Below are 23,472 nucleotides of genomic sequence, written 5' to 3' on the forward strand. Positions count from 1 at the left end.
ATGCTTCCACGCAACACACACCAGGCACTCATTTGAGACTGAGTCGACCTCGGTGAGGCCCATGACCGGTCCAGATGTGACCTGTCACTTGGTGGTGGCCATGGGCGGGATTCGAATTCGGGTGGCCCAGGTTCGTGGCACCACCGCACTCACACGAATCGGATTATAAGACGCACCATCAATTGTTGCTTTCAAATATCGGGTGTACGGTGGAAACTGCATCTAATACTCGGGTAAATTCGCTGCTAGAGGTGGATGGGGCTGAGGAGGCATCATGGAAGTGTGTTGAACTTCTTTCACACCGTACATAGTCGACCATGCTCATCGGGGGTGGCGTGGGAGGACAACAAACTTAACACAACAGCAGTACTGAGCATCATCGTCACCATCATCATCATCGTCACCATATCCACCACCACCATCATCATCAGCAGCATCTTCATCAGCATCATCGCTGCCATCATCAGTCATCATCAATGTCATCACCATCGTCACCACCATCGTCACCATCAGCATCATCACCATCACCGCCACCACCGTCACCACCATTACCACCACCATCATCACCACCATCACCATCACCACCGTCACCACCATCATCATCAGCATCATCACCACCACCGTCACCACCACCATCATCACCACCACCATCACCGTCACCGCCACCACCACCATCGTCACCATCACAGTCACCATCAGCATCACCATCGTCACCGCCACCACCATCGTCACCACCGTCACCACCATCATCACCATCACAGTCACCACCACCATCATCACCATCACAGTCACCACCACCGTCATCACAGTCATCGTCACCACCGTCACCACCACCGTCATCGTCACCACCGTCACCACCATCATCACAGTCACCACCACCACCATCATCACCATCACAGTCACCACCACCGTCATCGTCACCATCACAGTCACCACCATCATCACAGTCACCACCACCGTCATCACAGTCATCGTCACCACCACCATCACAGTCACCACCACCACCATCATCACCATCACAGTCACCACCATCATCACAGTCACCACCACCGTCATCACAGTCATCGTCACCACCACCATCACAGTCACCACCACCATCACAGTCACCACCACCATCACAGTCACCACCATCATCACCATCACCACCACCGTCATCACAGTCATCGTCACCACCACCATCACAGTCACCACCACCATCATCACCACCATCAAAGTCACCACCACCGTCACCAGCAGCGTCACCACCGTCACCACTATCATCACCATCACAGTCACCACCAACCATCATCACCACCATCACAGTCACCACCACCGTCACCAGCAGCGTCACCACCGTCACCACCATCATCACCATCACAGTCACCACCATCATCATCATCACAGTCACCACCATCATCACCATCACAGTCACCACCACCGTCACCGTCACAGTCACCACCATCACCACCACCGTCACCACCATCAGTCACCACCATCATCATCATCAGTCACCACCATCATCATCATCACAGTCACCACCATCACAGTCACCACCACCACCGTCATCACAGTCGTCACCACCGTCACCACCATCATCACCATCACAGTCACCACCACCGTCATCACAGTCATCGTCACCACCATAATCACCATAATCACCATCACAGTCACCACCACCATCATCACCACCACCACCGTCATCACAGTCACCACCATAATCACCATCACAGTCACCACCACCATCATCATCACCATCACAGTCACCACCACCATCATCACCATCACAGTCACCACCACCGTCATCACAGTCATCGTCACCACTATAATCACCATAATCACCATCACAGTCACCACCACCATCATCACCACCACCACCGTCATCACAGTCATCGTCACCACCGTCACCACCATAATCACCATCACAGTCACAACCACCACCATCATCACCATCACAGTCACAACCACCGTCATCACCATCACAGTCACAACCACCGTCATCATCACCATCACAGTCACCACCACCATCATCACCATCACAGTCACAACCACCATCATCACCATCACAGTCACCACCACCATCATCACCATCACAGTCACAACCACCATCATCACCATCACAGTCACAACCACCGTCATCATCACCATCACAGTCACAACCACCACCACCGTCATCACAGTCATCGTCACCACCGTCACCACCATAATCACCATCACAGTCACAACCACCACCATCATCACCATCACAGTCACAACCACCATCATCACCATCACAGTCACAACCACCATCATCACCATCACAGTCACCACCACCATCATCACCATCACAGTCACAACCACCACCACCGTCATCACAGTCACCGTCACCAGCAGCGTCACCAGCGTCCGCAGTGCGCATGCGCGTCTCGCTTCCTGCACTCCGCCGCCTGCGCCTCGAGCCGCTCCTCCCCCCACTGCTCCCCTCCACCATCGTCATCATTGTTGTTGTTGTTATTGCTGCTGTTGTTGTTGCTGCTGTTCCCGCCTGGCTCCCACCCGGCTCCCACCGCTGCATCTCTCGCGGTGAGTGGAGCCCCACGCGTCTCTCGATCCCGATCGCCTTTTAACCGCGGCGAGAGCGCCAACATCGGCCACGAACTCGGTGGTGTTGTTGGGTGGTGTTGTTGTTTGGTGTTGTTGTTTGGTGATGTTTGGTGGTGGGTTTGGGTGGTGTTGGGTGTGAGGCCTTCATCCAGCAGTGGATAGAGAACGGCGGGCGTCGCTGCCCGATCACGATGACGGCAACGACGGGACGACCTCGCCGTGCGAGTGTCCGCACGAGTTGATGGCGAGTGGCTGTATCCGTCTCATCGTCGTGGTGGTGGTGGTGGCACCGCTTGTGACTGTCGGTAGATCTCGCTTGAACCTATAACACCTGGGTCAGTGCCGTGTACCCTGCCGGCGAGACACAGCCGCTCGCTAGACGTGACGGCCACTCCGGTGCACCTAGCCTGGCACCAGCGCCGCGGTGACGTCGGCGGGCGTACATCCAGTGATTGTTGTGGGTACCGTACGTGGTACATGGTGCACGGTACTCTTTGCCGAGTTGCATTTTATACGGTGTGCAACAGGTCTGGGGGGCCCTCCCCTAGGTCGACTCGGCTTTCATGGGCCCTGCTACTCGCTAACAGCACTTGCCCCAACTTTTGAGGCTACGTAAGGGGGGGGTCCTTTGTGTATAAAATTGTGTTTGCGCGTATGTTGCGTGTTTAATATGAGTGGTCTAAGTGCACAGTGTGTTTACCATACAACAATTTGCATGTCTATCACTGTGTCTTTGTTTCCGCATGGCTTAGTTCAAGTTCATGCATTAGGTATAGCCCTGTGAGCCATTCGGCTCTTGAATCGGGTGCAACCGCAACAAACAAAAACAAGGAAACATCTTAAAGGGAATATGTGACTAAGTGTAAACAGAAAATCCAAGAAAAGACAGCAAAATATTGCAGAAAAGAGTACAGTAGCCACAGGCTCTGGCTTTGCACCCCCTGCCGTCTTTGTCTTCCTTTGTAGTGATCAGTAATTGCCTTCACACTGGATGGGGAACCCGGCCCTCTGTCACGCATGTGGTGGCTCGAGATGGGGCCCTGGTGAAACGTGTGGGGGGCTGCCTGGTTATTGTCGGCTTCAGTGTTGTTAAGTTGGGTCACCGTTCTTTGTTTTGGTTGTGCCACTTGAGAACTGGGATATCTGATTATTTAAGGAGCTCATGACTCCACCGAGCATCTCTATTCGATTGTTCGAATAATCGGAAAACACGCAAATTGTAAACTAAAGTTAAACACGTAGGTGGCTTTCGCGAGCAATATTATTCATAACGTTTTTGGGTTCGATCGCGTTATTTATAAATGTGTCGTAACCCTCCACCACCCGACACGGCCAATCAGCAAAAGAAAAGTGTCACGTTGACAAAAGACAAATAGTTCACTACTTTAGCCCACCGGTGTGTTGAAGAGTGAAACCACAACATTTACAAATTTTGAGTAGTACGACGTTTCGCTGGTAATTACATCCAGCATCATCAGGCAATTCGCCAAAATTGTAAATGTTGTGGATTCACTATTCAACACACCGGTGGGCTAAAGTAGTGAACTATTTGTCTTTTGTCAACGTGACACTTTTTTTTGCTGATTGGCTGTGTCGGGTGGTGGAGGGTTACGACACATTTATAAATAACGCGATCTAACCCAAAAACGTTTATTGTAAACAAAAGGTGAATATCTCCCAACGTGTGCCGCTGGACGGCAGGTGATTAGCAGGGTTTTGTGCCGTCATAGACATTAGCAAGGTTATGCTGTGCGTGGCTTGGGGATTTTCCTTATCAATAGCTTGAAGCTTCGGTCATGAAAACAAGGTAGACAAAATCAGGCTTTTGCATGGATTTTGTAACGATTTACAAAATGAATTTAAATTAAACAGTTGTAATGACATTTTAGTGCTATAGTAAGTGGTTAAAATTAATTATTCATGTAATTACTCCATCATAAGTGATATTTTATTCCATACACCGGATACAACTGGAAAGCAACAGTGTGTACCTCGGCCAATTATATTATTGAAGGCGAAATAGGATAGAATGGTGAAATAAAGAGTTGGATGCAAGCAGGTTGGAGTACTTTTGAAAAACTTAAGCTAATAAAAGAAACTCACCAATGTGCTTAAGGAATACAGTTTTCATGAAAGCATACTACCTGCTATGACATGGATCAGAGAACATTGTCCTTAAAACAATTGTAACAAGCTGAAAGTGTGTAAAGAAGCATGGAGAGAGAAGCATGCTTAGGTTACATTGAGGCAAAGCAACAATTTCACTATATAGCACACTTAAGCTCGAAACATCACTTCGATCTTCATGCAGCAATGGATTGAGCATTACGAAGATGATGCAGGCACGGTGAGATGCAAGCTTGGAATCACATGAGACAGAAATGGGCATACATGGATCAACAGGTAACATGGATCAGGCAACAAATTAGAGACACTTGTATTGGTCTACATTCAGCAGTTGATGAATAGTTGTGTTGCTTCCGAAACGTCGTGATTTAATTTATTTGTTTTCATTTTATTTTTTACCTACGTGACTTTACCGAAAAAAACCAAAGAGTATAGATCCTTGCAGTCACGAAAACTTCAAATCTAGAAGGATGAATAGTAACTTGGTTCGACACCAATCTCGGCTAGTCCGGTGCCCAGGGGCATTCGGTGTCAACTGCATTTACGTTTAATTACAAAATAAATTACCTCACGCATGCTGCGCCTACCCGAATGATGTCGTGTGTGTATAATATATATGTCATAGCAAGTAACATACTCTCTCTGAAATGTTTTTCTTTTGACACTTTGGTAGATTGCTCTTCATTGCAAAGTTGTTCTCCAAGAGCACTCCCAACCTGCTCTCATCCGCCTTTAAAAGTAATAATTTTGATCCCAGTCCACCTTCAATAACTGATCCTGGTATATATATATACCCTGAAATGTTTTCCAATTGCTCTTCTGACATGTATAAAATTGTTTCATTGAACAATTTATGCGTGACCTTTGTTTTTGCGCATTGATCACGAGCCCCACACTTCAGTTTTCGATATGATATTCTTGTATAATTCCCCTTAATAATTTGCATTGGTTTGCTATTATAAGTGTCATACGCAAATGTGTATTTGTCTATTTTATATTTCTGACATTTTCTCCAAAAACACCTCGGCTGAGATTGTAAAGGGAGTACTGAAACATTAGACGTGAAGTCGGATAAAGTGACAAGCTTTCTGCAGAGTTACTAAGTCACGTGAAATGTTTGACACACATTTGCGGTCCGTTTGTGTGAAATTATTTTTTATGCCATAGTGTATTTTCAGGCTTTTAAGATGGAAGACACGGCAACAGCTTTAAAAACAGAATCCAGAGGTGCAGGTGGAACGAGAGAATACAAGATTGTGATGCTGGGACCTGGTGGAGTTGGAAAAAGTGGTAAGTGTAGCCGGTCTACCCTGTCCCTCTCCTCCCATCGTGAATCCTGCAATAATGGTCAGAAACATCCTCCACCTCGGCTCCAATTCCTCACCACAAAGTCTACCCAAATCTAAACTGGGGGCATGCCTCGTACTCTCCTGTGCACGTGGGGCTCGGGGTCCAATCCCTCATCAACCCATTGCATTCACTTCAATAATAGTAAAAAAAACCCACCAAACTCTCCATAGCTAGCAACAGAATGCACAAAGTATATGTGTGATTAATCACAGCTGAGCTTACATCAGCTACATAAGCATTTTGATAACTGAAAATATTTAAGCTAGATCGTCACACTAGAATTTGTAAAGTTATTGAAGCACCGCTTCTAGTGGACTTCCCAATTTGCAAATCCCCGTATTCACAGGAGCGAGTCGATCTAGAGTTCTTAATTCTATTCATAAACCCTGATAATCCATGGGTGAGATGGACACATTCATCTTTAACGATGTTGCTGCTACACTTAAGTTTATGCCATTTTTTTATTGAGTTAGCGTGGATTTGGGAAATGCTGCACATTGTGTTATGCAACCGTAGGGCTGAATGACCGTCTGTGATTGTCTCCTGCCTTGAATCAGTCTGGCTTTCCTACATATGCCCCCACACTACTGAGACAAAGTAATGTGGGGTCATAGAGTTATGGTAAAGGTAAAATAGGCATGACATTCTTCACCAGATTTAAACCTTGCTCCAAAAACGATATCTCCCTTGCTGATGCATGCAAGAGATATGTAATGCACATCACACTCGGTAATAACATGTTAGCGCACGTTTCTTATTGCACGATTGTGCAATTTAATGTGCATACCTGTATTCTGTGCAACTGCACAAGCATGCACAGCCAAGTGTATACATGGCAGCTGCAGGGTTGCATTTGTACTTCAGAGTTTTTTAGGTAAGCACAGTAATGGCACCAACATGCTCGAGCGTGCTTGTTCAAGTCCCGTGGAATCTTCTCCTACAAATCTCTACTGGAGCTTCAAGACAAACCCCCAAGTGTGGGGGAAATTCCCAGAGCACGAAGGTCTTATTTCTGCTCTAAATACAATTAGTGCAAGTGTAGTGAGTCCAACTGAGTCACAGACGTTATTATTTCGAGGCAACACATTTATTGTAACACGTATATACAAAGGGGTAACTGCCCCTTTACCAAATACAGCCTAGGGTGGTGACCACCCAGCTAACTACACTATATGGAGGAGTTACAGCTACGAAGGGTCGGACCCTCTCTCGTATCCCGGCCACGTGTTGATGCCGTGTAGGACGTAGAGCTTCCAGCTTGTAGGACGTGGAGCTTCCAGCTTGTAGAACGAAGCGACCCCGGTCCCTCTCAGGGACCCACCTTATATCCTCCCGGGTCGGGGCTGGCCTCCGCCCAGGCCCCGCTCGCCTTCTCGAGCGTTCTAGCTCCCTCTCGAGAGCTCTCCCCTGGACACGTGATCACCCCCTAGCTCCCCACCTGGGGCCTCCTCTGTGGACACTCCGGATCACGTGTCTACGGGGTCAACCAGAGTGCCATGGCCCGGGGCAACCTCTGTCCCTGGGCTGACACTCTCTCGTTCCCCCTTGTGGCAGCCCTCACTGCACGCTATGCGCGGTGCCCGCACTATCCCAGCGCTCACCAAGCCCCGCTAGGGCTGGTACTACACCCATCTACGGAGTGTACTAGATGACAGTGCATCGCACGCCGTGCTGTGCTGAGTCGGCCTCACACAGCAACCCACCCAGTGCTGTCCGCGACGTAGGAACATTGCACGCCACGGTCCTCCCGGGCCGGCACCATACAGTGACAACCTCGATGTCACTCCACAAACATTATGCGCAATGATGCTGTATTCTGTAGAAGTAATTGTTCTGCTTTGTCAGTGTAAATATTACCTGTAGGTCAGGATGCTAGTTGCAAACTTGAAGCCACATCTATTGAATGTCTTTATCTAAGACTGCTTGTATTTAATAAGAGTCCTGTAATAATTGTGAGTGCTCTTCACTTTTATTTGTCACTTGGAAAGTGCCAAGTTAAATAAAGTTAATGGTACTGATAGTATGGTATTGCAATTGGTTATTAATTGCAGTTCCCTTCCACAAGTACAAAATGAAGAGACAATATTATCAATACCTTGCACTGTATGGTTATGTCAATACCGGGATGATTAATTGGAGTGGGTGTTTCTAAATGTGGTCATGCTTGGATATTGAAAGTTTTTTTTTATTTCACACAGTACAACGTGTGCAGATCTTAAAGGCTAATATATTAATTTTAAGATTGGTAAAAAACAGAACCATTTTGCTATTAATGTGTTTCAATGGAGTACAATTTAAATACACGAGACCAACATGACTGTGTATTGCAACACTGTCTTGTTGATTTGTAGCACCATGGTATTTTAAAAGCAAGAATAAGTATGCTTGCGTGTTGACCTTTAAGAGTCACTGACCCTATTTGAACTTTCTTTGTCAAATGTTAAAGAGGAATTGCTTAACGTAACTAGGCAACAACCGTGTCATTTGAGACTTTAAACTTGTGTTGTTACGGTTTAATATTTACACTTGTTCTTCATGCTTTGATTATAACATTTATTGTGGCGTATTTGCTATACGCGTGCAGACTATTGTGTATAGGCGCAGTGGGATGGTCTAGTGGTAGCACGCTTGCCACTTATTGCAGAGGTTCATGGTTCGAATCCCACCGGTCAACCTGATTAATACTGCACCATATGCTTCACAGTGGATGTTATCCCTGAAGGTAATTCACAAGAGTAGGCCATTGTGTTGGCGAAATGGTACACATTTTCCAAATTTGAAAGATTACCTTCACGTAACTCATTTTGGATTATACATAGTAATCATCGCCCCCTCCTGCAAAACTTGGCAAGACCCTTTCGAAAAAGATTCATAAGGTTTGGTGATGCTTTCTTGGGTTAACAAACAGTATAACATCATTTAGGTGAAGATCAACAAATATCCTAACTTATAGAACCTAGTCTGTATGTGTTGATCATTAGCTGTGGGTAGCAGTAGTGTCGTGATTAGCACATTGCGCTACAAAACTAGCGACCCGAGTTTGATTTCCACTTATGGTTAACTTTGGGAACGAATATCTGAACTGGTCGTGGACCTTTCCTAGGTTGACTCAGCATTAAATGAGTACCTGATGTGTGTGTAAAAATATTTATTGGGGAGACAAAGGTGGTGCTGACCACTTTACCCCCTCGTAGTGCCGTGCTGACCTTAATAGGTGCTCGCTAACAACGCTTACCCCAAAAGTACGTTCGAGGCCAAATTAAGAATCTTTGTTTTAATAATTAGTTATGTCTGTTGACACTTCACTTGAAGAAATAACTTACAAACCTCACTTAATTATCATACAATGAATATTTCCACAGCTGATTGTAGTTTGTGCAGGACCGGGATTAATTTAATATAAAAATACTGCAAAAAATATGTTTCAAAATAGCATTGCTATAGCCTATTGTATCTGCTAATAGCTGAGCAATGGGTGTACTGTTTTTAGTCGGAAGTCTAGGTAAGTGGCAGACCAGCACAAAAAAGTAGGTTTCCATGCAAACACAGTGCCACCAGAAACACTTTCCACTTTGAATTTGATAAATAATGATTGAGGTTGACACCCTGACCAAATTAACCCAAGACTCATTAACGTTCAGAATTAATTACTGAGACTGGAAACAAGCCTCCAGTTTTAGAGTTGAGGGACAGTGTCCATAACTTACATTAATCTATGACTTGTCAGATTAAGTATCAAGGCTTTGGGCTCCATTAATATATATATTTTATTTCCTCAGTAAAGTGGAAAATTTATATTTGGATTGTCACAGCAGTTCGTTTGTGATCTGTGGTTATATTTATCATTCACAATATGCTATCTGTTGATAAGTGTTCAATTTATGAATTTGCTTCCTTTGGGAATGACACTCAAAGTACAACTTGGTCATGACAGGACAAAAGCAAGTATAATTACACAATTATGGTGTAATAAAAGTTGGGTATCGTCACATTTTATGCATGGACAGAAAAGTCACATTTTCCTATCATTAGTGCCTCATCAAGATATTTCATATAAATGTGAAGAAAATCTTAATTTTGCTGCCACATCACATCTGTGAGTGGAACATCCATGCTGTGTAATGTGTTTTTTTAAATCATCTTTAGAAGAGTGTAAAATGGCATGGATCTGAAATGTTTGGAAATTTGCACTAAACCAATTAAATAAAATTGGTGGCATTTGCCGTTTTAACATCCAATAGGTCACAGCACTTTTGATCTCTAACTGGAGACGCACGGTGAACCAGTCATTACACTGCCGTACATCATTGCAGAGTAGAGCAATTAACTGCAGCTCCCGATGTGGAACACTTTTTGTGTCCACAATATATGTAAGCTAACACTGACAGAAGGCTATCCTCTGTCTAGGCAGTGGGACCTCTGCTTGAGAAGAACCCCTAACTTGATTTCCCATGTGTCCATAAAGGCCATGGCACACTCGGACATTGTTAGAGCGATTGTCGTTGACAGTCGTCACAAGCAGTCGTAACTCACATTGTTTATTTACTATGAGCAACTATGGCAACTCGATAAGGCAGTAACAAGAGTGGCAGTTATGTCAAGCCAATGAAAACACAGTTTGTTGAAAGTGAACAATGATTGGTCTATAGACTGCTGCTCCTTTTGGCAACCGGGTGACGACTGTCTGTGACTCTTGATTGTAAGTTGCCATTCAGGTACCCACGAGGGGGAGTAGTGATCATTTGGCCAATCGATATGTGTATATGTTGAGCTTCTTTCGTACTGTATGAAGCCAACCTTCCTAATCGGAGGTGCGGGGGAAGGACAACAAACTAAACACAAAAATATGTTTACAATATGAAATAAAATGATGTGGCAACCATTGCAGGTGACTTTGCTGGCAACGGTTGCCCCAAAATTCCCCTCGTGTATTATGACGTTGAGGGGTATGATGCAATAACAAAAAAATCTCCAAATTGGCATAGAGATGAAAGGCCAGCCCATCCTAGTGTGATTCTATGCAGGCAATGTAATAAGTGGCCCTTACAAACTTGTGATGTTTCAGATGTATTCTTTCTCACCGAACTTAGCCAACTGTGGTAATCGGGGTGAAAGACTGCGGCATTACTCGGCTCATTTAAAATTAAGAAGGGTTGGTGAGGCAAGTTATGATTATAATACACATTGTTAATATTACAAGAAAACTTTACAGTGTAGTTAGAAGAAATTGCAGATTAAGGGTTGTCTTTCAGGTTATTTAAGTGAACCACAGTTTACCTGAACCATATGCAGAGCTATGGGCAGATGAGAAAAAATATGCTAACCTTTATGAATCATTCTAGATTAGAAGTTTTCATGACTGCAAGGATCCATACTCTTTGGTTCTTTCGGTAAAGTCACGTAGGTAAAAAATAAGAATCGAAATAAAAAATAAATAAAAGTAAATTAACTCACGATGTTTCGATTGCAACACAAGCAATCATCAGGTGTGAAAATCACAGCTAGAATTGTTTTACTAAAGTGGGAGAAATGCCAGGGCTAAGGACTTTATATAAGTGTGGACGTCAGGGACTGGGACCTGAGACTGTGCGGGGGGGGCTAGAAGTGAGAGGTTGAGGGAGCTGGAGATGCGTGGGGGGGGGGGCACAGCAACGACTGCAGTTACAGCCGATGTTGGCGCCCAAAGCAAAATAGCAGCAATGTTAAACGCTGGGGATGCAATTGACTCGGTAAAATAGACTCGTACCCGCTAAATAAGATGGGACAACTATGCGCAGAATAATAGCCATTTTCTATACTTTTGAGGCATAAGCAATTAGAAAATAGCACTTAGTACCCAGGAACTGAAATCGTGTTACATAGTGTATCAAATTCAGTTTCCCAGAAATGTTCCATTCTAATTTGGTTCACCACTTACATTGTTTTGATCATGATTCACCTTCTATTATTGCCCCAAGTATACTTATCCTGCTGTGTGATCAACTTTTGCCCTCTCTATAAGTTACTTACAATAGTTAATCACATTTGTTATTTATAACTTCTATCATGCAGTTCATCAATCATTGCCTGCAATATATTGAATGTATTTATGAATGTAATTTATTTTATTTCATTAGGAGACAATCTAGTTAACGGTACGTAAATATTATATTGAAATAGCTTTGACACATCCTTAACCGTGTGTTTACCCTGCCTCACAATGTACACCACTCATGCCTCGGCCTTTAAGGAAATAAGATTCACATGATGGTGGGATGGCACTTAGACTCTGGAACATAGTGGCCTTAATAACATGCTTTTAGCCTACGCGTGGGAGGAAAATTACATTTATATTGCCACTGATATTTCTTCGTCAACTGTCAAGCTGGAAAGCGTACAAAGAACCATTGATGAGGTGCATGTGTGGAATTTAAATGAGAGCAAGAGAAACACATGGTTGGCTATGTACGATGTGAAATACGTTTCAACAACCATATGCATGCAAATTATAAACAATATTAACCATGCAAAAAGTGGGATTGGGCAGGACACGTGACTGGAGGTCGAGGCTAATGCCAGAGTGGCATGCAAAGGTGGAACATGCTCGAGGAGATACCCACCATGGAGATGGAGTGCTGAAATTGGCTCATTGGCATATCACAGGACCTTGAGTGATTACAGTGCATTGGGGAGGGCATCATCCAGCAGTATGTAGCTCATGACGTTATGATATTGAACATTTACACTTTCGCGACCAATATCCATAATACAGGTTTTTTGGGTTAGATTGCGGAAATATATAAATGTGTCGTTAAACCCATCAATACGCGACACAGCCAATTAGTAAGGGTTGTTACGTAAACAGAACATGCCAATTCGTTACTAGTACAGCACACCGGTGTGTTGGAGAGCCAAGCCACAAGATCAATGGGCCCACAGAATGCGCATTAACCCCCCCCCCCCCCCCACTTCGAGCAAGAGAGCGCACAAGGGTGGTCAACACATCCACGCTTCTATTTAAGGAACGAAACAGGTGGACATCTCCACAAATCTGGCTGTCGCCTGATGAAGCTAGTTGTAATTACTGGCGAAACGTCATACTCAGATTGTAAATGTTGTGGCTTGGCTCTCCAACACACCAGTGTGCTGTTATAGTAACTAATTGGCATGTTCTGTTTATGTTACAACCCTTACTAATTGGCTGTGTTGGGTGGTGGTGGTATGCGATCTAACCCAAAATAAACCTGTCATGGATGTTATGATATTTGTTTAATTTGCTGTGCATAGGGATTTCTAATTACATTCATGATTTACTGCTCTAACGTTATAATGCAATGCCGTGTACTTGGATATCTTGATTCACCATTTGATTTAACATTCTCCAAACGTTTTCCTTTTAAGCATTTTGCAACTTTACCAAATGTATCATAACCATATACTGCATATGTTTAATATGCTACGCTCTTTATTGAAGTGCACATGTTTCCTTAGTTACTGGTTGTTGTATGGCTTGCATATTTCTTGAAGACACAGCAACTTTATATAGCAGAATGGTATAGTTCTATTTATGTAATCTGTTGTAAAAGGACTTCACAAAACTTGAAATGGGCTGTACAGTCTCCACGATTAAATGGTGTACTTTGCTGTGATTAAGGTATACATCAAACACAATGAGAACTGTGGTCTGATATGGCAATTGTACAATTACCAAGGCCATACTCATTGACAATTTGTGAAAAGTAGGTGCCCAGAAGGTTTACCATTAATCGGAAGTGAACCACGGTCAGGCATAGGTGCTCCTGAACCATTACCAATGATATTGAGAACAAGATATCGCCAGTTTTGTGACAATGGATAAAACATGGGTCCATGATTTTAATCTGGAAATTAAAGCTTTGAATATTGAGTGAAAACATCATGGATCGGCTCTACAAAGAACATGCATACCGATGAGTTATTTAGAAGAGAGAGCAATATTAATGAGGGGCACAATTTGTAAGTTATGCAGTATACAACTCCTATTCTGTGATTGTTGCAAGTGGTTAATTTAATTGAGAACAACGTTAGCCAATGCAGTCAAAGAAAGGCGAGGAAAGTTTTGATATCATCTTCAACCAGGATGTCACTCTAATTTGCACAATTTGAGTTGCCATGGTTGGCATTCATGATGTTGGATTAAAATTGGTTCATTACCTTTCACAATCACCAGACCCAGCTTCAAGAGACTTACACTTTTCCATTGTTAAAAATAAACACTTGCAGGAAAATATATTTTTAGTGACAATTAAGCAATGTGTGATTGATGAATGGTTTTATGAGCATGACAACGTTCTTTTGGCTTGGGGATTAAAGGACTGGAACATCAGTGGACCAAGTTCAATGTACACAGGGAAGATGTATGAAAATAACACAACCATATTGCGATCCGTTGTGCATCAGATGTCAAGCTGCAGACATTTACACCTCCCCTTGTGTATACTGTGCGTATGTTTCCATGGTTCATTTTGAAACGTGGACTAATAAATGTGTTTCTGTTGCATTTGTTGGTGTGCAATGCATTAAATTGTGCATCGTGAAAGTGCACTCTGATGATGACCGCTGGGGTGATCTACATCTAAAACTGGAGTTAATGGCATAGAGTGATTATCAGTAAAAACTAAAATAAGTTGGCAAAACATGACAAGTGGAAAAAAAATACAAAGGGAAGTATCTTCAATGGCCAGTTATGCCACAGTGTTAGTGGTCGACATTTTTCAAGACTTAAACGAAACAGAACGTGCATTCAATGCATGGATTTTCTATATATCAAATGAACTGCATGTTATGCGGCAATGTTAAACATCTGTCTCTTGATGGCACTGAGCTATGGTGAAAATTACCCTTTTCAATGGTTGTTACCAGTCTCGTCATTGAACAACCACTATTAGCTTACCATAAAGTTGTAGTATTTTATTAAACCTGGAGGAATGATGGAATCGGTTTGACCGACTACAACCCAGAAACTTAAAATGTTGTTCACCAGTTCTTTCGATTGCATCACCCTTTCGGATTACATAAATGCGAGTCACTGTGTTTACTGTAATGATGTGCCAATGTTAATGAGTCATTGGCTAGAGTTATTAAAATACAGCTGTGTTCTGACTACTCTACATTATTTTTCTTCAGCAATGACGATGCAGTTCATCAGCCACCGCTTCCCTGAAGACCACGATCCAACTATCGGTAAGGACATTTACGTTTACGTCTTGATGTTATAACCACGATATATTTACAATTAAGGCAAAGAGTAATTGTGTAGACCACTTGACCTACACAAGAGCATAATGCCTTAACTGGTGCAATTCAGACCAGGTCGCATTTTCGGTATAATATTTGACTTTCAATAAAACATTCAAATCCCATTCACCCAGTACGAAAGCTTCAAATCAAATCAAGATTGGCTTGACACAATTATTACCTTATGGGAACTCGACAGTGGATGACTTACCTTGGCAGATACCAGCCCGGCGAAGATGCAACATTCCCAGATGGTTAAGTAGTAGGTGGTATTGGATAGGAAATAGGGGTCACGTTCTGAAGACTGGTGGCATGGGTCCCCCAAATATACATGCATATTTTTTTGGCAGGACAGCTCAAATCAATGAACTGCTGGTGTATGGAGGAAAATAAGTTGCTATTGGTGGTAACAGAGAGGATAACCATTGTCTTCACAATACACTTTCAACATTTTACTTTACAACACTGTCCACTGGGTTGAGAGCTCTACACCTAGCCCCTTCGCTCGAATGCAGAAACCAAATTACCAATAGCCAGTTAATGAGACACACAACTCAAATGATAAAGCTCTGAAATTTTTGAAAACAAACAGGCATCAGTCCATTATCTCCATTAACAGCCCATTTTGCGAATAGGGAGCTGTGTACTTAATAATGGTACATGGTCTCATTGTTCTGGCACATGGACAGTATTCTTGAACTATGAATTATATTTAAACACTTACTACTCCATTTTAGTAGCTGCAAATGAAAAATTACGATTCCTTCTATGATCATTAGATGAAATGCTTTTCTTACAACCATGTGGATATCCGAAATGTATAGTAGTCTTACATTTTTGGAACAGTAATCATATCTATAAGTCCAGAAAGTAAACAATTGGATGGATGATGATTTTTTTTTTATAATGGCATCCATCTCATGATAGATTATACATTTCAATACCTTACTCTTCGCTTACTCGAGTTCATCTTGCTAGGTTTAGACCACTCTTAACCGAGTGCAAGAGATGTTCAAAAGGTGCACCGCGTTACTTTACGCATTCCATTGGGGTCTTGCCCTCTATCTTAACAGCAACTGGAAGAGTGTGTATCAAGACCACTTGATCATAACATCGTACCCTCCCCACAGGTAGCCTGTTCTCGGAGAACCCACAGACAGTACGCGAGCTGAAGACCATGCATCATTTGCCTCCATTTCAGTGCTTGTCACAATAGCCCCTCCCCGTCTCTGGCAGAGTTACGGAGGAACGTGTGTGGCAACTGCAGAGTACCTCGCCCACCTGATTAGGACACAATCTCTGCCGTCAAGGCCATATGAGCTCTGTTCCTGGGCCTGTAAATTAATTTGTGTTGCTGCCAATATTTTACTTTACAGTTCTGCAAAACGTGCTTTGTTGGCCTTCGGTGTTGGTATGTTTTGTGTGGAAATTCCGTAAACAGAAACTGTAATATGCAGTTGTAGGACAATGTAAAATTGAGTTGTGATGGGTGTGATAGCCTTGATACATGTGGGGAGCGGTAGTGTAACGGTTAGAATGCTGCGCTACGAACCTGGTGACCCGAGTTTGATTCTTGCTTACGGAACTGGTCTTGGTCCTCCCATAGGTTGACTGAGCCTCAGATGAGTACCTGGTACGGTGCATAAACATCACCACTGGGGAGATAAAGGCAGGCCAGCGTAGTGCTGGCCACCCACCCCCTCATGCGCCGTGCCAGCCTCCATAAGTGCTCGCGAACAGAACTTGCCCCAAAAGTCTGTTATGGCTATATGGGGGGGGGGGGGGATCTTGTTCTTTGTTGTTGACATGTGAAATGTATAGCTCAGTATTTAATCATGTGAATGTCTATGTATAGCCCTTTTTTTATAAAACAAGAGTATTAAAGTGAACAAGCCTCCTGTCCCAGCAAATGTTTGTGGTAACTGACCTTATGTACTTTGTTTTTATAGAGGATGCCTATAAAACACAAGTCCGCATTGATGATGAAACGGCACACCTTGACATTTTGGACACTGCAGGACAAGTAAGGCAAACATCATAATTCTGGCTATGTTTTTGCACTGTATAGCCATTGTTTCATTTCCGCATTTTCAGCCAAGAAGTAATAAGAGTAATCCGTTGCCTATTGTTCCGTGTAAGAAATATGGTAAATGGAGAGACAGTAGTCTCTCAAAGGCTGTATGCCTGTAAGCCAAAGGATTGTTACTTTAGTCATCATGTTGCTCTGTAAGCTGTAGTGGGAAAGATATAGAAAAATCAAAGCTTTCTACGCATGGGACATTATGTTTGTCTTTTAATAGACTTGCCTGCAGGCTTTTAGAATGGACCATTTTGGATACTTTGCCAGAGGATTGAAAACAAAATATACTTACGGGTTTTTTTTTCCCTTATGGTACTACCTTTACAGTTGTACAGTACAATATACTTATAATGGTATGACCTTTTACGAGATCATTTTGAAACCTGTTATTTTGGAGAGAAAGAAAAATAACTTTTCTGATTCATGTTTAACATTTACAGCAGAAGGCATACACTGTCATCATTCCATGACTGGTTGACAGAAGGATTCAATTAATCAAACTTATGCAGGGTGTCTTAGTACGAATGCACGTCATATATTGTTTCATTTTATATGAATGACGAACATTAAACAGTTTACTTTGCCATTTCATTTTCCGTTAGGCGGAGTTTACAGCCATGCGTGACCAGTACATGCGCGCAGGCGAAGGATTTATCATCTGCTACTCCATTACCGACCGCCGCAGTTTCCAGGAGGCTGCTCAGTTCAAACAGCTCATCTATCAAGTCCGTCACACGTACGAGGTTCCTGTGGTGCTTGTGGGCAACAAGACCGACTTGGGAGAAATTCGCCAGGTGAACAAATCACTTAAGTGGCATTTAACAAACATTAACTACGTGTTAAACTCAAATGATCAAACTGAATTTGTGCACCTAATCCTATTTCAGGCTCATGTTTACTGATCATAAAGTTTATTCCAAGAACTAGGTGAACCATGGATAGGTACCCTACTGAAATAGTATGGAGAAATTATACAGGAAACAGCAACATTTTTCAATGCCTCTTCATGTCTCCCACCAATTCCAATGCACTTAAAAAATATATTTTCCACTGTTCTCTAACACATGGGGCAATCGCTTTCACACATTCAATCTCATGTTGAGAAGAAATAAGAGGGTCATTAGAAATCAGTGGTATTTTTTAAATCAAATCACCCTTTATTCCAGCACTTTTATTATTTTGGTGGAGACTGAAATATGCAGAATCAGGATATTGGAAGTACAAAGATGAACTTTTTTGTAACAAAGTATCCATTAGATTAACTAGTGTTTCTTCTCTTACCTTTTTTTAAAGTCCCTTTTTACTCACGGTATAAATTTAACAATGCCATATAGACTTTAATCATAACGATTCACTAGCACCACCACATCAATACATGTGCAATTCGGCATCAGATTTTAGCAGCATTTTCTGGCATAAAATAGGATGAATGGTATTGCTCTATGCCTAAGTGGATTTTGTGTGCCGTGACCCTGTGACATGGCGTATAGATGACAGCCTGAGCTATTTCCGAGTGTTGAGAGTGGGGCGATAGATTTGTCTGCTGTTTATAACCAGTATTTATTCTTTTGGATGTGTGTGCTTATAATGAAAATCCACAAAGGGGAAGTAAAATGTGGATGTTTTTTTCGTTGAAAAGGAAAATAAACTCGTGTTTTGGTGAATATATTCCATTGCCAATTGTGCAAGTCAGCAGACTTGAATACATTTTTGTCAGCATTCAGGAGCAGACCAATTAGCATACATTTGGTAAGTGCATGTTTCCAGAATTGAGGCATTTAAATCATTACATTGTAAATGACATGAGGTCTGTTAATGATCCAATGAATAAAAAAAAAATGTACGTACACAAAGTTGTCGAATGAGAATATTCAAATAAAACAATATACTGGAAAATGAATAATTGTGACAACTGCATCTGCAGATACACGAATACATTGTGCATTGCACATTTGCTCACATTCATGTGCTTGTGGGTGTGCTATTTATGCAATGATGTTTGTGGTCGTGAATGGATAACTTAACCCAGGCCTATCTCAAATTGCTCTGCATTCTGCAGGTCTCGCAGGAAGAGGGCCGATCACTGGCACGAGAGTTTAGCTGCCAGTTCTTTGAGACGTCAGCCGCGCTGCGGCAGTACGTGGACGAGGTATTCTACGCTGTCGTGCGGGAAATCCGCCGCAAGGAGCACGATGCCATGGTGGCGATGGAGAGACGGTCCAAAAGGAAGGAGAGCCTTTGGAAAAAGCTCAAGGGCTCCCTGAAGTCTAAAAAGAGAGAGAACGTCACATGAGTTTCACAGGTCGCATATGCCTTCAGCGGCTGAGGATATTTACACCTCGCAAGCTGGCACTAATCTCTATAAATCATAGGTTAGACTCGTGCACTGTGGCTTAATGTGTTTCTCAATATTTCATCAGGTTTTGTTTGATTAGTTTGAGGTGGGCTTGTTTACGGCACGTGGAACGGTGCCACGTACCGTGGAACCCGCATAATATCCAATTTATGACTATCATTCACCACCCTTACACACATCACTGACTTAAACATCTGTGCTTGATGCAAAGTAATGTTTAAATTATTTTTCTTAAAATTTTAAAAGTCTGTCTCCTCGCTAATGAGCGTGGGGAAGTGCTCGTCTCGCTTTTGGAAGGTTTGAGGCAGTGCTGGAACTTTCAAGACAGATGAAAGGCCAAGTCTATTCTGACCCAAATGAGCAAGTCGCCCAGTATGATAACTGCGGCGAATAAAAAACGAAGTGTTATACCTCCTCTTGGAATATATTGAAAAGAGCTCAAGTAGGAAAACACGAATTGATTTGAATGAATGAGAATTGGTTTCGATTTAAAGCTTTCGTGACTGCAGGGATCCATCTTCTTGGTTCTTTCGGTAAAGTCACGTAGAAGGGAAGCAATAAAATAATAAAAATAAAACATAATAAAATAAAATAATTCTCACCTGAGGACGGCTGCTTGCGTTGTGGCCGAAACGTCGTGAGAATTATTTTATTTTATTATGTTTTATTTTTATTATTTTATTGCTTCCCTTCTACGTGACTTTACCGAAAGAACCAAGAAGATGAATGAGAATTGGTTTACGTCCCTAATATAGGCAAATTCTTAACCCTCCACCACCCAACATCGCTAAACAAATCACGTTTATTTGGCTGTGTCAATTGTGAATATTATTATTGGCCATGAAATCCTGTGATAAATGATATTGTTGTGAGACAGAAAAACATCACTTCATCTCTGATAGGCAATGACTGTTCTAATATTTGCACTTTCATCTTAGTGGCATTTGTACAATGATCATGCATTTCTCACCCCATTTAAATCACATAATGTCTTATTTTGAAATCTCGTCTTGAAAGCTAAAATGAATAAGAATGAAACATACCTGGTGTGTTTACATAATAATGGTCACACAGGTTTTCCAAAAATATACATACATCTGTTTTCCCAATGTGTAGAAGGTCACCTGTTTTGTGGTGAATGTCCCCAGAAGTACAAGGATGACTTTGCATCAAGTATGGGTAGCTAACTACATTGCATTGTATTTGGTCAGTGTGAAACTTTTTTTGGCACAAATACAAGAGTCTGATGTTAAGGGGTGGTGGGTGCTGTCGATTTGAGGGTATTTTCCTGGTTTGTAATTTTTATGATCACGGAAGTTAACCGCCAGTTTACTTTTAGGACATCCTTTCAACTTAAATATTGACTTGTGCTTAGAATCACTGTATTGCTCATTCAACAGTTGTGTTTATTTATATGACCACTTAAAGTAAATTATAAAGCAAACCAGAATACATTATTTGAATTCAAATTTGCAACAACAAAAAAAAACGTCAAAGTAGTCTTTTGGACATTTACATTTCCTTAAACTTGCCTTATGTTTACTGTAGCTTAACAGAATTAGATTTCAAAAGTTCAGCTCGCATGGTTGTTCTCACTGTGGGAAGGGTAACCCGCTTGAACGTGATTATATTTGGTTTTCTTAATATGATATTTTATAATCCATTTACCTTCATGTAGACATGGTAGGGCAATTTATCACAACTGGACACCTACTTTTTTATTCCACGTTATGATCGAGTTGCATACAAAACTGATGACATGGTAAAACAAACTGCTGATAATTTCACAATGATCTGTAGATGTTACAGTTGGAGCTTATTTATTTTGTTTCAGGAATGAAAGGCTATTTTTTTTAATATTGCTCAAGTTGTACTTATTTATAATCCATTTATAATTAAACACATTTAGATGTAAATGCAAATAATTACTAACAGACTAATACCAAAAACATGTTAATGTTAATTTTAGTCGGCACTCTCTAAATTTCAAAGTTTGTCATTTATATATATAAATAAAAAAACGTACAATTAAAAGAAAAAGGTGATTCCATTACAGCAAAAGTATTTTAAAATTATGAACAAATCCTTTAGCAGTGACAGTTAAAGTTATTGTGGACTATGATATGCTTACATATTCAGTCCTTCAAAGCATCGTCATTAGTTGAAGATTCATGATCTTGCTCCATATCGTTAATTTGCCATTTTTAATTAACCTCAGGTCTACGTTGCAAAGCAAAATTACAGTTGCAATACAAGAGGTTGTAATAAGTGTTATTTAAAAAAATCACCACCAGTCAAACTGACAACTGGAATGGGGTGTCCAGAACATGGTATCCAGAACATGGTATCCACATCATGTTAATGAAGACCAATGTTCATATCACCAAGACTGTTTGCAAATGGTAATCATGTTAACTAGTCCTCTCTGGTTCTTTCGGTAAAGTCACGTAGGTATAAAATAGTGATTTGTTTTATTTTCTACCTACGTGTATTTACCGAAAGAACCAAAGAGTATGGATTCCTGCAGTCACGAAAGCTTCAAATCAAGATTGAATGTTAACTAGTGTTCAAATGCTTGTAGTACAGGTTACATGATGCATAACGGAATCAAGAATGCATTAGAGGAAGATTCAGTGTGGTCAGGACTGTCTTAAATACTCCTGCATGAAGCTTAACAGGAGGAATAAGTAGCCTGGTGAGACCTTCCATATCAAAAGCTGGATGTATTCAATTCACTCAAATGCCTGTTTTCTAAAATGTAAATATTTGATTTAAATCCCAGTTGATGACGTTTACAAAATTGAGTCAGTGGGTCAATGACCAGAGGGTGACATTTGTAATGTTTTCTTCCAATCAACTGGAACAAATGCCAGCCTACGTTCATGTATTGCATAATAATACAATTAAGAGTCTACCTACATTTGCCTTAAGAGCTATTTTTTAGCCTGTATATGGAAGCTATTATTGTCCTTGTGGTTTAGAAAATGATGTATGTTTGGGAAATAATACTTTTTTTAATAGCAGCTTTGTCTAGAATCTATCAGTAAGAAACAGTGAGAAAATGATCACTTGTTTGAGTAACTTGTCGTCACCCATAATACTATGATCAAGCAGTTTTCCATTAACATTTGTATCATGTTTAAATGTGCACAATTTCCAAAGTGCATAATTTAACAAATAATTAAGCTGTGGCTGTTTTTTTGCCAGCACACATAGTGAAATAACTTATTTAGGTGCCTTTTCAATGGGGGGCAGTAAAGAATTATTGCAATAAAAAAAAAGATACTGTAAGTTAATTGCACATTTTTGGTTTTAAAATTCCTGCATAAAAATAACATAAAAATAACATTAAAAATAGGCCAACACATAAATTAATTAAATTGAGAGATTAAAAGTTTCAATGTGCATTGTATTACATGTTAGCTTCATTATATTGAGTAAATAATTAACCGCATTATTATCTACTTTGATTTAAAATAGGAAAAATATAAAAAAAAACTCACCCCTAAAAAGTGGTTGTTTTCAGGATGAAAACCAAAAACGGGTAATTATGGACATTGAACACTGTTACTTGGTAGCTGTTTCATGCGAATCGAGATGCCATCGTCTGTTTTTAATTTGTGTCAAAGCTGTTGAAGCCTGTTTTACAGTTCTAATAAATGTTTTTTCATTTTGTCTGTTAATACGTCTCGCAAGCGTTGTGTTTACAGTTTAAGACGTGCAATTTTGTTTTAGTCAACTTGAA

The 23,472-nt window shown here is 41.5% G+C and overlaps 1 protein-coding gene across 3 annotated transcripts; it reads left to right on the forward strand.

The window, feature by feature from the left end:
* The first annotated feature begins 2,389 nt into the window (after positions 1–2,389).
* LOC133346437 (GTP-binding protein Rit1-like) lies at positions 2,390–23,410 on the forward strand. Of its 3 annotated transcripts, none has more exons than XM_061558003.1 (6): positions 2,390–2,538; positions 5,854–5,976; positions 15,181–15,237; positions 17,241–17,314; positions 17,974–18,165; positions 19,431–23,410. In XM_061558003.1, the coding sequence occupies exons 2-6, from the start codon at positions 5,874–5,876 to the stop codon at positions 19,662–19,664; spliced, it is 660 nt and encodes a 219-aa protein (XP_061413987.1). In that variant the 5' UTR covers positions 2,390–2,538; positions 5,854–5,873; the 3' UTR covers positions 19,665–23,410. The 3 variants fall into 3 exon arrangements, with proteins under 3 accessions (XP_061413987.1, XP_061413986.1, XP_061413985.1); XM_061558002.1 differs by having other exon boundaries at positions 2,411–2,538; positions 5,865–5,976; XM_061558001.1 differs by lacking the exon at positions 2,390–2,538 and adding an exon at positions 5,405–5,424.
* The last annotated feature ends 62 nt before the right edge of the window (positions 23,411–23,472 follow it).

Source organism: Lethenteron reissneri, chromosome 24, assembly GCF_015708825.2.
Source record: "Lethenteron reissneri isolate LAM-NWPU_2019-01 chromosome 24, ASM1570882v1, whole genome shotgun sequence".
Lineage (NCBI taxonomy): Eukaryota > Metazoa > Chordata > Hyperoartia > Petromyzontiformes > Petromyzontidae > Lethenteron > Lethenteron reissneri.

What these genes read in the sequence shown, in the direction of transcription:
- LOC133346437 (XM_061558001.1), top strand. An exon ending in AGACCACGATCCAACTATCG is followed by an intron (nt 15,238 to 17,240) that starts GTAAGGACATTT and finishes TTGTTTTTATAG; the next exon opens with AGGATGCCTATAAAACACAA. An exon ending in ACTTGGGAGAAATTCGCCAG is followed by an intron (nt 18,166 to 19,430) that starts GTGAACAAATCA and finishes TGCATTCTGCAG; the next exon opens with GTCTCGCAGGAAGAGGGCCG.